The sequence below is a fragment of the Anguilla anguilla genome, chromosome 5 (assembly GCF_013347855.1).
Source record: "Anguilla anguilla isolate fAngAng1 chromosome 5, fAngAng1.pri, whole genome shotgun sequence".
NCBI classification, from domain to species: Eukaryota; Metazoa; Chordata; class Actinopteri; order Anguilliformes; family Anguillidae; genus Anguilla; species Anguilla anguilla.
The window spans coordinates 36592893-36605792 of record NC_049205.1 but is presented as its reverse complement, the minus strand read 5'-3'; the positions used below and the strand labels follow the sequence as shown (position 1 = coordinate 36605792).

The following is a 12900-nucleotide window of genomic DNA, read 5'->3' as shown; positions in this document are numbered from 1 at the left end:
GTAAAGGCTGGAAACCATGATGTCAGTACCCCTGAAACTGCAGAAGACAGTTTTCCAAAAAAAAACACGAGATGTGTCAAAGCAGACACTCCCTCTACAAACAAACAGCAGCAGGCGCACTCTCTCTCTCTTTCTCTCTCTCTCTCTCTCCCTCAAACATACACATTCTCACACTCACTCCCACTGAGAAAACACTCGTTCTGAGCATAACCGCTGTTTATCTTTGCTGAGGGCAGCCTTGCTTGTTTGATCCTGATTCGGGAAATTATGAGCCAAAACAAATGCGCAGTTTGCAGCAGTCCACGGCTCTCCCGGTTCCTCAGGGTTTCGCTTGTGCTCCTCCGGCCGAGGTCTGCAGCAAAGGCTCTCGATTGCACGTGTCATGTGACCGATCACTGCCTAATTTCCTTCCTGCACAAAACACGCTTAACCTCAGATCTTTCATGCTCGCCAGATACCGAACTCGGATCTTGTGTTCCTTCAGTCATCTTAACCCTCCTGTTCTGTTCATTTTTTAGGTACAGCAAAAATGTTCCCGGGTCAATCCCCATACAGGGGGGGTTTGCAAATACATGAAATGAACCATTTTCATTTAAAATGTTGATTACACTAATTAAGGCCAGTAGAAGAAGTTTCATACTGAAAAAATAATTTTAAGTATTTTTCCTAGATTTTCAAACTTTAAAAAGGGTCAATTTGACCCGCAACATAACAGGAGGGTTAATTACAGGAGAATCTGGGTAGTAATGGGAGTCTATGGTGCTAAATGGACCACCGAAGTGTTGTCGTCATTTTGGTGGTTCTAGATCATTTCCACTTCCATTTTCTTTTCGTCTATGGCCTTTGAATAAGATTTTTGGTTCCCGTTTATCAATCGTTTCATCCTTGAACTATGTGAAACCGTGACATTACAAATGCTGCAGGGTGAATTCCTTATGCAGTATTTGTAATCCACACAATCTAGAAAAATAAATATATTCAGGCTTCAAAACTGTTACATACAAGTAAACACATCCATATTATATCCAAAGATCTCAAGCAAAATAGTCAATGTTGGCGTCGGACGTAGTTCGAGGCAATAATTTTACATCTCTATTCATTTTCCTGTTAGTCTGCAAGGCGATGTAACTGACATTCCTTGTTTGGGTGCAAAATTTACATCACACTTCTATGGTCTATTGTTGCACAGCATGGCCATACCCACAGTATAATATTTGGCCGCGTCCCTTAATTGGTTTTCAAAAGATGAATCAAACTGGAATGGCTTCAGCGTTAGACAGAACGTTTGATGTTAAGAACCCAGAGCTGAACATCTGTTAGGCCTATGGAACCTGTCGGCGCTGAGTAGCTGCATTACCCACTGTGTCAGCACTAATCTCAATAAAGACTTCACCCCCACTGTCCAGTCGGCCTTAAAATCAGCAGCAATGTAAAGCTATGCACGTCCATACATGGTGAAGGAATCTTGTTGACCATCACTGTGGTTACACCTGTTTGAGTCTACTTTAGGTATACAACAGTTTCCTAAAATGACTGAAATCTAATCAAGAGGTTTATAGAGGGTCAGCTTGAGAAATCAGAAAAGAAAATACACATTTTTGACAACTAGATTTATAAAATGACATTTTATATTATGCACTGAAAAATATGATACACTAAAAATGACTCCAGCAAAATGATATGGCATATTATATATTTGTAAAAATAGCTGGGAAGTATGTATGGAAAGTGAAAAATTGCAGGGGGGTCATTTTAAAAAGCTGGTTCCCTTCAAATTATTATTCAACCTGCTCACATCTGTGTGTGTGTGTGTGTGTGTGTGTGTGTGTGTGTGTGTCTGGGGGGGGGGGGGTGTGACAGAAAGCGTTCAGTGCTGTGTGGGCATAGATGGGAGGGGGGGGGGGGGTTGGCATAGGGGGGGTCACCCTCTTCGTCATCTTACAGTGACCCTTTCTGGGAACAGCATTCAGAGTTGGAGGCAAAGTCTTTGGGTAAACCCGGAGTTTCATATTATTCACATGGCAGCCGTCCCGCCTTTGATGTCTGCTCTCCTGCTTCCAACTGCCGCCCCACGCTGTGCGCTCCGCGTGATGCAAGAAGGAGCAGAAACTCTACCCCTGCACACACACCATGACGCTGGGTGCTTTGTTTTACCGAGGACCGTCGTATTCCGAGAAAACCGTCACCGCACGCCCACCTCGCCCCTGGAGCCCGGCACACAGACCCGCACGGAATACGGACCCAGGGGAAGGTCACACATACAGCGCTTCTGCCCGTATGTTCTCCCCTCATGCGAATGACGGGGCACGCGCCTCTCCGTGTATTTATACCAAAGTGTACCACGTGACTTGCAAAGGCGCGCATCTTACACCGCCCTACCATTTGCCCTTTCAATGCTGGTGCGCCTTGGTGCTGAAATCGAATCCGCCCTTTCTCCCGGAGACAGGAAAATAACAGGGCGCGGAAGACCACGGCTTCGTTTGGAGCAATTTGCGTTTAGATTTTTTGTTCTTAATCTAGAGCCATTTTTCTCTGAATAACTCCCTGACTTTCCCACAGCTGTTCGCAATGATAACACAGCTGGAATCACTGTCACATATCCAAAGCCTGCCGGTCCCCTGCAGTTGCAGAATGTAGACCAAAGTTTTGATTTTTGCACGGGGTGCTTGCTCTTGGACGTGTGTGAGCTGACAGAGAAACTCTGCTGTTTGCGGTAGGACACAACGCTAACCCTCTCCAGATCTGTGCAAAAATTCTCAATCAGCACAGAAAACAGATTCGTCCATTTAAAAAATTAATTTGTGTTCAAACCAACGCGTTCTGCTAAATAAAACGTAACAAGTAAGCGCTTGTGGTTGAAATCAGATGGAAGAAAACTCACAATTTTGGTTATTCCTGCTAGCCCTGTCAGTCAACCACCGCCAGTGAAAAGTTCGTCCGGCAAGGTCATTCTCCATTCGCTCACTTACCGCATGCACCGGTTTATTTATAACATGTTCACATAGCCTACTCTAATAATGCATGCAAAATTCACACAAGAATCACACGGCGATCATTTAGGTCTACTGCCATAGTATGGTCTAAAACGCAGCATTTTCCCCAACAGATACACCTTTAATGTTAGCTGTACGTGGCCAGCTAAAGTAACAGCTGCGTTTGGTCACTCAAGCACGGACGCTCAGAGCAGTTCTTCATTGGATATTAATTATTAAAATAAATTACAAGAATGTAGTCTACGATGCAGCAGAGGAGAAAGGCTGCAGAATATAACAATTTCATGTTAGGTTAAGTTTTTACAATCGATGTACAATCACTGTTTAGATAATCACACTTTTCCATCGTCACTGTTCAGCACGCAACTCGCTCGCTCGCCATAGCTAGCTAACACAGTGGCTAGAAATAACTACGAATGCCTCGCCAACCGTGACACCCCGCTTAAATTATCCCTCAACAGGGAACAGCATTAGGTAGCTATCTTTATTTAAAGAGCCTGACCCCCATGGTTACTGCATCCCCATTGGAGCTGTCTGCACACATATCTCAATGTATACAGTCTCAAGTCCGTTAAGCGAGTGAGCTAGACGCACTATTCCTTAGTGAATCAGACACGCAACTCCTGTTGCACCAGCTACACAGGCTGCAAGTATTCATGTTGCACTATCTACAGATTGTGACAAATAAAAAATGCTCTCTGGTCAGCTTTGCCCTTCACAACCATATGCTTCCGCCACCATACAACTTTAGCTATCGATATTTTCTGGAAGTTGAAACTGCCGTATAGCTAAGTTTCTTAGTAAGGTAATTGACTCTTGAACAGAAATTACGGTTTTGCTCTAGCAAATGCCAAGCCAGACGACACTACTATCTGATCCGTGAACCACACCAAAATACACTGGCAATGCCAATCTCGTAACTATAATGTCAACTCCGCCCGGCATAAAAAGTAATATTAAGACTGCCTTTTCAGATAAAAAATTGTTTAAAACAAAGCAGTACGTGTACCATCCATGGTTAACAAATGACCATATTTAATGTAATTTATTATAAATACTCGAAAACTGCAGCCGGTCGGCATATGGCACCCAGCGGAACCAAGGTACCGACTGACACTGACAGGTCAACACGTTTATATTATCATCACCAGAATAGCGGGAAGCTAGCCCCGCCGGCTAGCATGAAATATGAACGTTCGTGCCTCATACTTACATCACTGGGGGGAAAACACGACGTGTGTCCTCTTACAAAGTGTGCAGGCTTAGGTTCACAAGGAATTGCATTATAGTACTTCTTGAATTATAAGATACAGTTTTCAAGCCCAGCTCATCGTCGTACCGACCCAGCTCTCCCCTCCGCCATTTTGGTTGTGAAGGGGAATCCGAGCTACGGCGTCCTATGACGCGAGCCGCCTGTAGCTGTCAGACATACTAGTCCTCCTTGCTCTTGTATGTGGGGACCATGCATTCTTTCCTTACGTGATGAATATATAAAGTGGCAAAAAGTAACCATACAATTTCGTGTTTTCCTTTATTTCTAATTGTTTGAAAATAATGTAATTTATTAGCATCTATTAATATTATTTTAGTTTTTAAAAAGGATTGTAGACTGTTTTAATTTAGCCTTACGTAAATATCCTATTTAAACAAACATACCCTGGCCACTTTTTTCTTTAATTAAGTTAACACATTAACATACAGAACACCTAAAAAAAAATTTTAACACCGCAAAGCATAAGCATTGCATCCCTAGGCATTGCATCCCTAGATGCAATGCCTAGGATACAGTTACAAATATGATGTGATTGTTAATATTTGAATCATTGTCCTATCAAAGAGTTTGAGAACGATTGATTGATTTGCCCCTGAAGACCTCTGTGCAAACTGACAAGAAACTTTAAATGCCACAAACACATCTTTCACCACCAAATTTCAAAAGAACGCATGTAGACTATTGGCAACCACTGGCACTATTTCATACTGGCTTACAACAATATTGTGTATCTGCACAAAGTAAAATCCAAATGTAAACTGATTTATTATATTTCATTAAAAATCTTATATTTATTTCTATATTTATTTCTTATCATTTCTTAAGTTTTGACGAAATACATATGACACTGTTTTGATTTTATTCTGTGCCGTAACTATTGGTATCAAAATAATATGGATGTCTCTAAGTACACGCCGTCTTTGGCAATAGTAGAACATTATGAACGCGAGTTCTTATAAATGTTCTACTATTGCCATCTACCGACAGTCGGGGATAATACACTTCATTACTGCTCAGAAAATCGAAAAGTAAAGACATTTTTAAAGAAATTATTCTCAGCAGAAGTGGCCGTGCACATCCTGTCATATATCTGTGTAATGATTAAAGGGCTAGGCGTAAATACGCGCGTCAATATATAGCCTAAGAACTTCTTAAACAAAATACGTCTTAAACAAAAGAAAAGTCAGGTTCCACCGAGATTTGAACTCGGATCGCTGGATTCAGAGTCCAGAGTGCTAACCATTACACCATGGAACCTGCTGCGGGACAACGCTACCGCTATTTGTATATATATAAAGCACCTTGATACGGTCAGTGTTCTAGCACAAAAAAAAAACACGTTTTTAAAACACACTCAACAGATTTGTGGGGCGTATGTTTCTGCCAGTGTTGTGGTATTGTAACGATATAAATTACATTCAAAGTATATTCAGACATAAAATAATATGCTTAAATGATGAGCAATTAAAAGATTGGCCTGATCAAGTCTTTTCAACATGGGAGGGTTTTAAATGACAAGATAAACATATCTTTCTATAAGTTCCTATAAGAGATTCTGTGGTCATTGTAGTTATTTATATTTCTACATAATCAAGAATATCTGAATGAAGTCAAAGTCAAGAATAGTACCTAATCCAAAATAATTAAAAGCAAAAAGTAAACTGGAAGAAAATGTCGATTGTGGATTTGTTGAATCGTGTTTTGCGCATTTCAGTACCTTGAATGGTTTTGTGTATAAATGCTGAGCCTTTGGATAATCATTTTCAGACTTCCAAGATCTTACAGTCTGGGAAGATGCTTCCCTTCTGTCAATACTTGAATGGTGCAAAAACAGTGCCCTTAAACTTAAGGAAACCACTATATTTGATCACTATATTGGAGCACACGGCCCTTGTAGCTGGGTTGTGCTCCTAGTCTTTTTTTGTAACCTTTTTTCCGGTGTAAATAAAAATTAGTCTTCGTACAAACTGGGTGCCAGCTTCTCCATGTTTACGGTGGTTGTATACAGCTGTAAAAATGTGCATATACATTTGTTTTAAAAGTGACTGAAATTGAAAATGAATTACTCAATTTCCTTTAAGTCAAATTCATTCAAATTTCAGTTCTGTAGCCTTTAATAATAAAATTTCAATTCCAATTTTCCAGCGTTAAGGTAAGCTGTTAAGGTGATTGCAACTGAATCACAACTGACCCCAACACTGACCGAAATACACAACCTGAAAACAAAGAGGTAATGACCACACAAGGTAACAAGGATCAAAAGTAACATTTTTTATTCATAATATATTTACATTTGAGAATACAACATAAATGAGGCATATGTTTTATATATCTTAAGAGTGCGCATAAGAAGTAGCAACACATTATATAACAGGTTTGTGGGAGAGCATCCCCCTACGATTATAATATCTGATTGTGGAAAACGCAAGCTGCCTGAAGTATCAAACTTTGGTTCATAAAAGCTTTCTAAAAGGGGAGGTTAAAACTACGCCTTGCCAAAACAAGCCTGCTCCGAGAGAACGCACAAGAGTGTAATTCGTACAAAAAAAAGTCGGGAGTACGGCAGTTTGGCTTGTTTTGCATGCCTTGGAAGCCCGAAGGATTGTTGAGATACATTCACGGGGGGCCATGGTCCACACCAGGGGAAAAACCCGGACTGTGGTTCTGTGGGTGATGGCCCGGGAAGAGTGGGGACCCTCCGCAAGCAAGCAGTGGCAGAGCAGCACAAAACAGACTAGGGTCCTTGCACCGCCCAGAACACGTTTGGAAAGACAGGGAATTCAATCTCTCTGGGACTTTCTCGCTGTTAATCCTAACCAACAGGTAAGGGACTGATTGCATACCTGACAACATTTGCTTTTTCTTGTTCATCATTTCTGGTGAAAGGCAAGAACTAGCACTGCTGAACCCAGTTTGCTTAAACCATGTAGCAAAGTAACAATTTAGGCATCTAGTTAAGTGGATCTGACAGTAAGCACGTGAAAGTGCTCTCTCTTAAAAGGAAATGTCGATAAGCTCTTCAAGCTGGGGCGTAGACAATTAATGTGTTTATGTTCATGACATTTCTGTCATTTTATTCATTCAGGGTTTACTGGGAAGTGCTTCAAAACACATTATACGAAAGCTTCAAAAGTCAAATTTCAATCCAACAAGGTCTAGTTCAACATATCTATATACAGTACTAAATGCTGATAAATTCTGATAAAAGCTTGGTTTGCATTAAATCCTCTTTGGAAATGTATAAGGATGTTCCTTGATCTATATCGACAAGGAACCATAAGATCATGATGCGAGCGAGTCAAGTGTGTTGATAAAAAATAATAGAAGCGCAACAATCCTGGGTCAGACCCAGCAAAGCACAAGTCAGTTTCAGCCAAAACATCTTATTGTTCTGTCAAATCAACGGACAACAACCCTCCCTGCCTCGGGAGGACCTGAAACATATCAAGAGACCACAAGGACGTAATGCTGTTCCAAGAAGAAGCCACGGGCCTTCAGCAACGATAGCAATGAACTTCAAACAGAAGCTACATCCACCACCAGTAGGTGGCGCCAAAGTTAAAAGATCAACATCATGATTGTTCAGTCTATGCCCAGAATGGCTGGAAAAGTTCAGGACAGATTTGGAATACAACTAACCGTAACCATTGGCTTTTTTTACATTAAACAAATGACTTTACTCTCCCTACAGCAGCTGAGGTTTGCGGAGCATAGCTCTCTCGAGCGGCACTCCAGTCGGAGCATGCGTCTTCACCTGCCTCTGAGCCTGTTTGAATGCCACAAACTGGGACCCCGGGGTTCAGGGACAGCTGAGAGGAACGGGCAGGCATTACCTCCTTTTCCTGGCTCCTTCCCTCACTTTCAGTCATTCCCTCGCTGGGGATATGGATCAGTGCACTAATCTCTGTTACAGTACACTGAAAGTGGATTAATGCTGTTTGGGGCAGGGGGCAGGGGGCTGGGCCTTAGGGACTATGGACGTGGATGAGGTATGTAAACATATTTACATATAACTCCTCTAGGGAACAGTGGAGCAAACAGGTTTTTTGTTTTATCTGGAGTGGGCGGGGGGGGCTTCTGATTTTCTCAAGGTTCTGACCCGGTTTTGTTCTGAATTCTTCTATACTCCATTGATCTGCAAGTCCTACAACCTATACCGTGCAGAACACAAAATGCAACCAAACGACCTACAGAAATAGATCTGTACAGAAATGAAACTCTAAATGCGTATGATTATTACTATTATAGTGCATAATATTCAAAGCTTTCTTTGTTTAAAAACTATGGGCTCGGGACACACCGCAGAGCCTTCCGTCTTCTTTTGCTTCCTCGACTAAATATGAAAGGCACATTTGGCTATCCTGATAGAAACAGGAACAATGGGTAATGTGGAAGAGTCGTGGTCGGCATGACGCCACAGGAGACTGACACCGCACTCGGATTACGATAAACGACCCCGCCCCCGACCCTCACGTCAGCAGTCCCATGCGCGTCAGTTTTGCCGACAGGAAGGAATGCAGCACGAAGACCACCGGCTTGGGATTCGTGTGCAGATCAAAGACCTGGGGGGGGGGGGGGGGGGGGGAACGAGACAGAGGAAGAGAGAGAGAAAACTGGATTAAGAGATGATTATTATTGTCGCTTGTTCGATAACCAGCTTTGACACGCTCGCTAGGAGACACCGGGGGAGTAGTACCGTAACATCGAGAACTAGAATGAGCTAGATCAACGGTGCAGAACAAGGGCTGATCCATTTCCAGATGCCAACTTCTGCTCTTATTTATTTAATTAACTCAATCATATTTCGATCTGACGTTTGTATATGCACCAGCTACACCTACAGACTGCAAGTGTATTCTAGTTCAAGTACAGGAGTGAACCAACGTAGCTTATAGAGCTGTCTGAAAACTAAAACTAATGCAATTGGTTGGAGCATAAACCAGCATGCAGACCAGCCCTCCAGGACTGGAGATGAATGAATGAATCACTGCATTTATATAGCACTATTCCGAACGTTCAAAGTGCTTTACAGTGATGAGTGGGAACTCACCTCACCCACCACCAATATGTAGCACCCATCTGGGTGATGCACGGCAGCCATTTTGCGCCAGAACGCTCACCACACGTTAGCTAAGGCGGCGAGAGTCGTGCACCCCTGAGCTAAATAACTAAGGCACAGACGCACATTTTCTTATTTCCTCCCAGGTGTCAATAGCTACACCCCACTTCCCCAAACCCCTGAAAATGAGCGCGCCGGCGTACCATCTCCCCCTCAGCCCCGCCAAAGTCCAGGTAGAGGTTACGGTTTCCGTCGTCGCCCGACATCTTCAGCTTCTCAAAAGGGTAGCGGAAGAGAACGGCGCCCCCCGCAGACTCCCCGGGCTCACGCGTCACGGTGAAGCCCCGCTCGTAGTGCAGAGTGAGGCGGACGTCCTGCCTGTTCAGAACGCAGCCTGCGGGGACGGAGAGGAAGGCTGATCTGCGATACCGGTGTCATACTGAGAGGCTCGAGCCACAAGCTCAAGCCTCAACAGGGGAACCTGTGCTATACCACCCGCAACAGTGTGTGTGTGCTTGTGTGTTTGTGTGTGTGTGTGTGTGTGTAGGTGTGTTTGTGTGTGTGTATGTGTGTGTGCACATATGTATGTGTGTGTGTGTGTATGCGTGTGCGTGTGTGTGTTTGTGAGTGTGTGTGCACATGTGAGTGTGTATGTGTGTGCGCGCGCGTGTGCGAGTGCGCATACATTGGAGTAGTGTGTCTACTGCTCTTTATGAGGAAATACTCTTTAGATAAGAGAGGAGCATTCTCTTGAAGTAAATACACATTTAAACACGTCCACACGCACACATTTAGCCGCACCCCTCCCTCGCACGCCCCCCCTCTCTCCCCCCCGCGCGGGAGCGTACCGATGGACACCTCCTTGATGAGCTCGGCGGCGGCGTGCCCCCCCTGCACCAGCGCGCGGGTCCAGGACGACAGGTCCCAGTGCGTCTCCACCCGGAAGGCGTGCGACTCGATGCCCTGCGCGGTGCCCGTCCGCGTGGCGAACACCAGGTCGGCGCCCAGCGCCGGGGAACTGCGGGCGCTGCCCGAGTGTACCAGCCTGCAAGGACGCACGGGGGGAGGGCGGGGGGGGGCGGAGTTTAACCTTCTATACCTTTCAGGGACACGGTCATAAAACCTTGCATTACACCGCTCAGTGTATCCACGGACATTCAAAATAATAACTTAGTTCCATCCAAACAAGTTAGGATGAAACTAATATTGCAACCTTTTCCGGCAAGCAGTATCAAAGTCCATTTTCAATGAATAATCAAAAGATTTGTGCAAGATGTATAGTCTGCTTTTGTAAACAATAAAAAAAAACTGTATAATGTGAACTTAAAAGCATGGAAAATCCATTTTTGTGCGAGAACAATTACATTTTTTCCTATGAATAGTTGGTCCTGTTCTCTTATTTCAGAACTTACTCTCCCTCAGGAACACCACGGACCGAACCGACGATCATAGGTACAGACAGAACAGACCCGCGGTCAGCGATGCAGTGAGCAGTCGGACGTCTTACCTGGTAGCCAGGAGCGGATGTGTCAGCAGAGGCGTGGCCCAGGCTTCGCGGGTCCAGGGCACCGAATCAAACAGGAGGATGTCTTTATCTGTCAGCGCCATGACGACGGGCCGGTACTGGTGCCGCCCACCTTCCATCTGTACCTGTTCACGCGTCACGGACAGAGAGTGAGCACGTGCTTTAATGTGTCTGTGTGTCTGTGTGCACGAGAGGACAGAGAGACAGGATGTGACATATTGTGAGAGGGATGTGACATATCGCGAGAGAGTACGTAAGAGAAAAAGAAGAGAGCATATGATTGCAAGGGAGGGATTGCATGTGTAAATGTGTGCATGTGCACGGGTAATGTCCACAGGTCCCACAGGAAGTGCTTGACACAATGGTGGTTTCCTGTTACTTTGCGGTCATGCAGCACTTCCTGTCTTTCCCTTCCCAAGTGCCTGTTGCACAAAAAGGCCTAACGCCTAACGCAGCACAGCTGTGTAGCCAAGCAATGCCATAAAGCCATAATCATACGTCAGTCAAAGAGTAGGAAGCTGTGTGTGCGCATATGTAAGTGCACGTGTGTACATTCACGGAAGCACATAGGTAATTGAGTACAAGTAAGAAGTAAAAATGAGTGTCATTTAGATTTTGCCGATACTGAAACTAAAACTATACTTTTAAAATGGTGGTAGTGCTTCAAAACGATGCCTTCTTTAAAATAAATATCAAATTACAACAGTAACGAATGTCTTTTTTATTGCAAAGATATTGAACAGTTTTAATTGCTGAAATTATACTTTATAGGCCTATTTATGATTTATACTGCTTTTGGCCTTTTGACCGAGTTTAACGTTAGCTAGCTAGCTAGCTAACGGTACCCGCCGTCACTGACCGAGTCACTGAGTGAGTGTGATGCTAGCCAGTAAAATGTGTGTGGCATCGAAATGAGGCACCGCAATCTGCACTGAGATTTCAGACAGGTAGGTACCGGTGGTATGGGAACCGGCGCCATAGCGGTACTGGGGTTTGGTGCCCGACCCTAGCGGGAATGCGCGCGCCGCACGCGCTCCCACCTGCTCCGCGAGCCAGCCGACGTGCCTGAGCGGCCGCTGCGTGTTGGCGCCGATGCGGGCGAGGGCTTGGGGCAGCAGCGCCGCCACGTTGGTGTGGATGGCGCCGAACCAGGAGTGGGCGCTGGGGGCGTCCTTGCAGCGCAGGACCAGCGTGTGGCGCCCGTCGGGCGAGAGCAGCTCCAGCAGCCTGCGGGGGGGGGAAGGGGGGGGGGTCGGCCTTCATCGTTACCATCATCGCCACCGCCACCATCACATCGCCATCATCACTCTTTACCACCACTGCCATCATCACTCTTTACCACCATCAGCACCACCACATCGTCGTCATCATCCACAACCATCATGATCACATCATCATTACATTACATTGCAATTATTTAGCAGACGCTTTTATTTAACTTTCATATCAAGTTAATTGGATGAACTACAAAACAGAGGTTCGATAAGGTACAATACTCATTTTGTACAGTTATTCATAGCCAAGAACACAGTCCAGTTCACACAGTGAACATTACTCTGACCTAACCCATGCTAAGTCAAACTAGGGGGGAAGAACAAGCTACAACATTAGGGCGATAATACAAAGTACAATAAGTGCTGGAATGGAGGCGCATGTAACATGAGTGGCATGAAAGAGGGGAATTTAAGTGAAATGATCAGCAGAGTGGTGATAGTTAGTTAGTCAAGGTATAGTCTGAAGAGATGCGTCTTCAGACCATGACGGAACATGGGTAGTGATGGAGTGGTTCGAAGAGGGACGGGGAGTTCGTTCCAGCACTGGGGAGCCGAAGGTTTTGCAAGCTAGAGAAAAGGCGCTAACTAAGATCGTCGACGGCTAAACCCGGAGGAGCCCTCGTTTGGGAAAAAAAAAGAAAAGAAGAAAAAAAACACTCTGTGGGGCTCACCTGTTCTCCAGGTCGGGCATGGTCAGGTTCCTGCTGATGTAACACATCTTCAGAGAGATGACCTTCCGGTCCTTGGCCCCGCCGCCGTAGTGGTCCCTCCTGTCC

At 44.7% G+C, this 12900-nt stretch overlaps 2 protein-coding genes and 1 non-coding gene across 11 annotated transcripts in view; all 3 read right to left on the bottom strand.

Moving 5' to 3' along the window:
* Positions 1-4360, bottom strand: part of LOC118227435 (C-myc promoter-binding protein-like) — a 73114-nt gene extending 68754 nt beyond the window's left edge. For all 9 annotated transcript variants that reach the window (XR_004765280.1, XM_035417890.1, XM_035417892.1 and 6 more), the window contains exon 1: positions 4207-4360. The gene's annotated coding sequence lies outside the window, so the exon portion shown is untranslated. The remainder of the gene's footprint in view (positions 1-4206) is intronic.
* Positions 4361-5451: 1091 nt separating this feature from the next.
* On the bottom strand, positions 5452-5523 carry trnaq-cug. The gene has a single exon. It is a non-coding gene; the product is annotated as a tRNA-Gln (tRNA).
* A 999-nt stretch (positions 5524-6522) lies between these two features.
* Positions 6523-12900, bottom strand: part of sntb2 (syntrophin, beta 2) — a 15729-nt gene continuing 9351 nt past the window's right edge. Inside the window, exons 2-7 of the mRNA XM_035418257.1 lie at positions 12796-12900; positions 11891-12077; positions 10833-10975; positions 10174-10370; positions 9529-9719; positions 6523-8828 (exon numbers count right to left, since the gene is read on the bottom strand). The exon at positions 12796-12900 is cut by the window's right edge and continues 145 nt beyond it. Of these exons, the coding sequence (XP_035274148.1) occupies positions 8736-8828; positions 9529-9719; positions 10174-10370; positions 10833-10975; positions 11891-12077; positions 12796-12900 (916 nt within the window). The 3' untranslated portion in view covers positions 6523-8735. The remainder of the gene's footprint in view (positions 8829-9528; positions 9720-10173; positions 10371-10832; positions 10976-11890; positions 12078-12795) is intronic.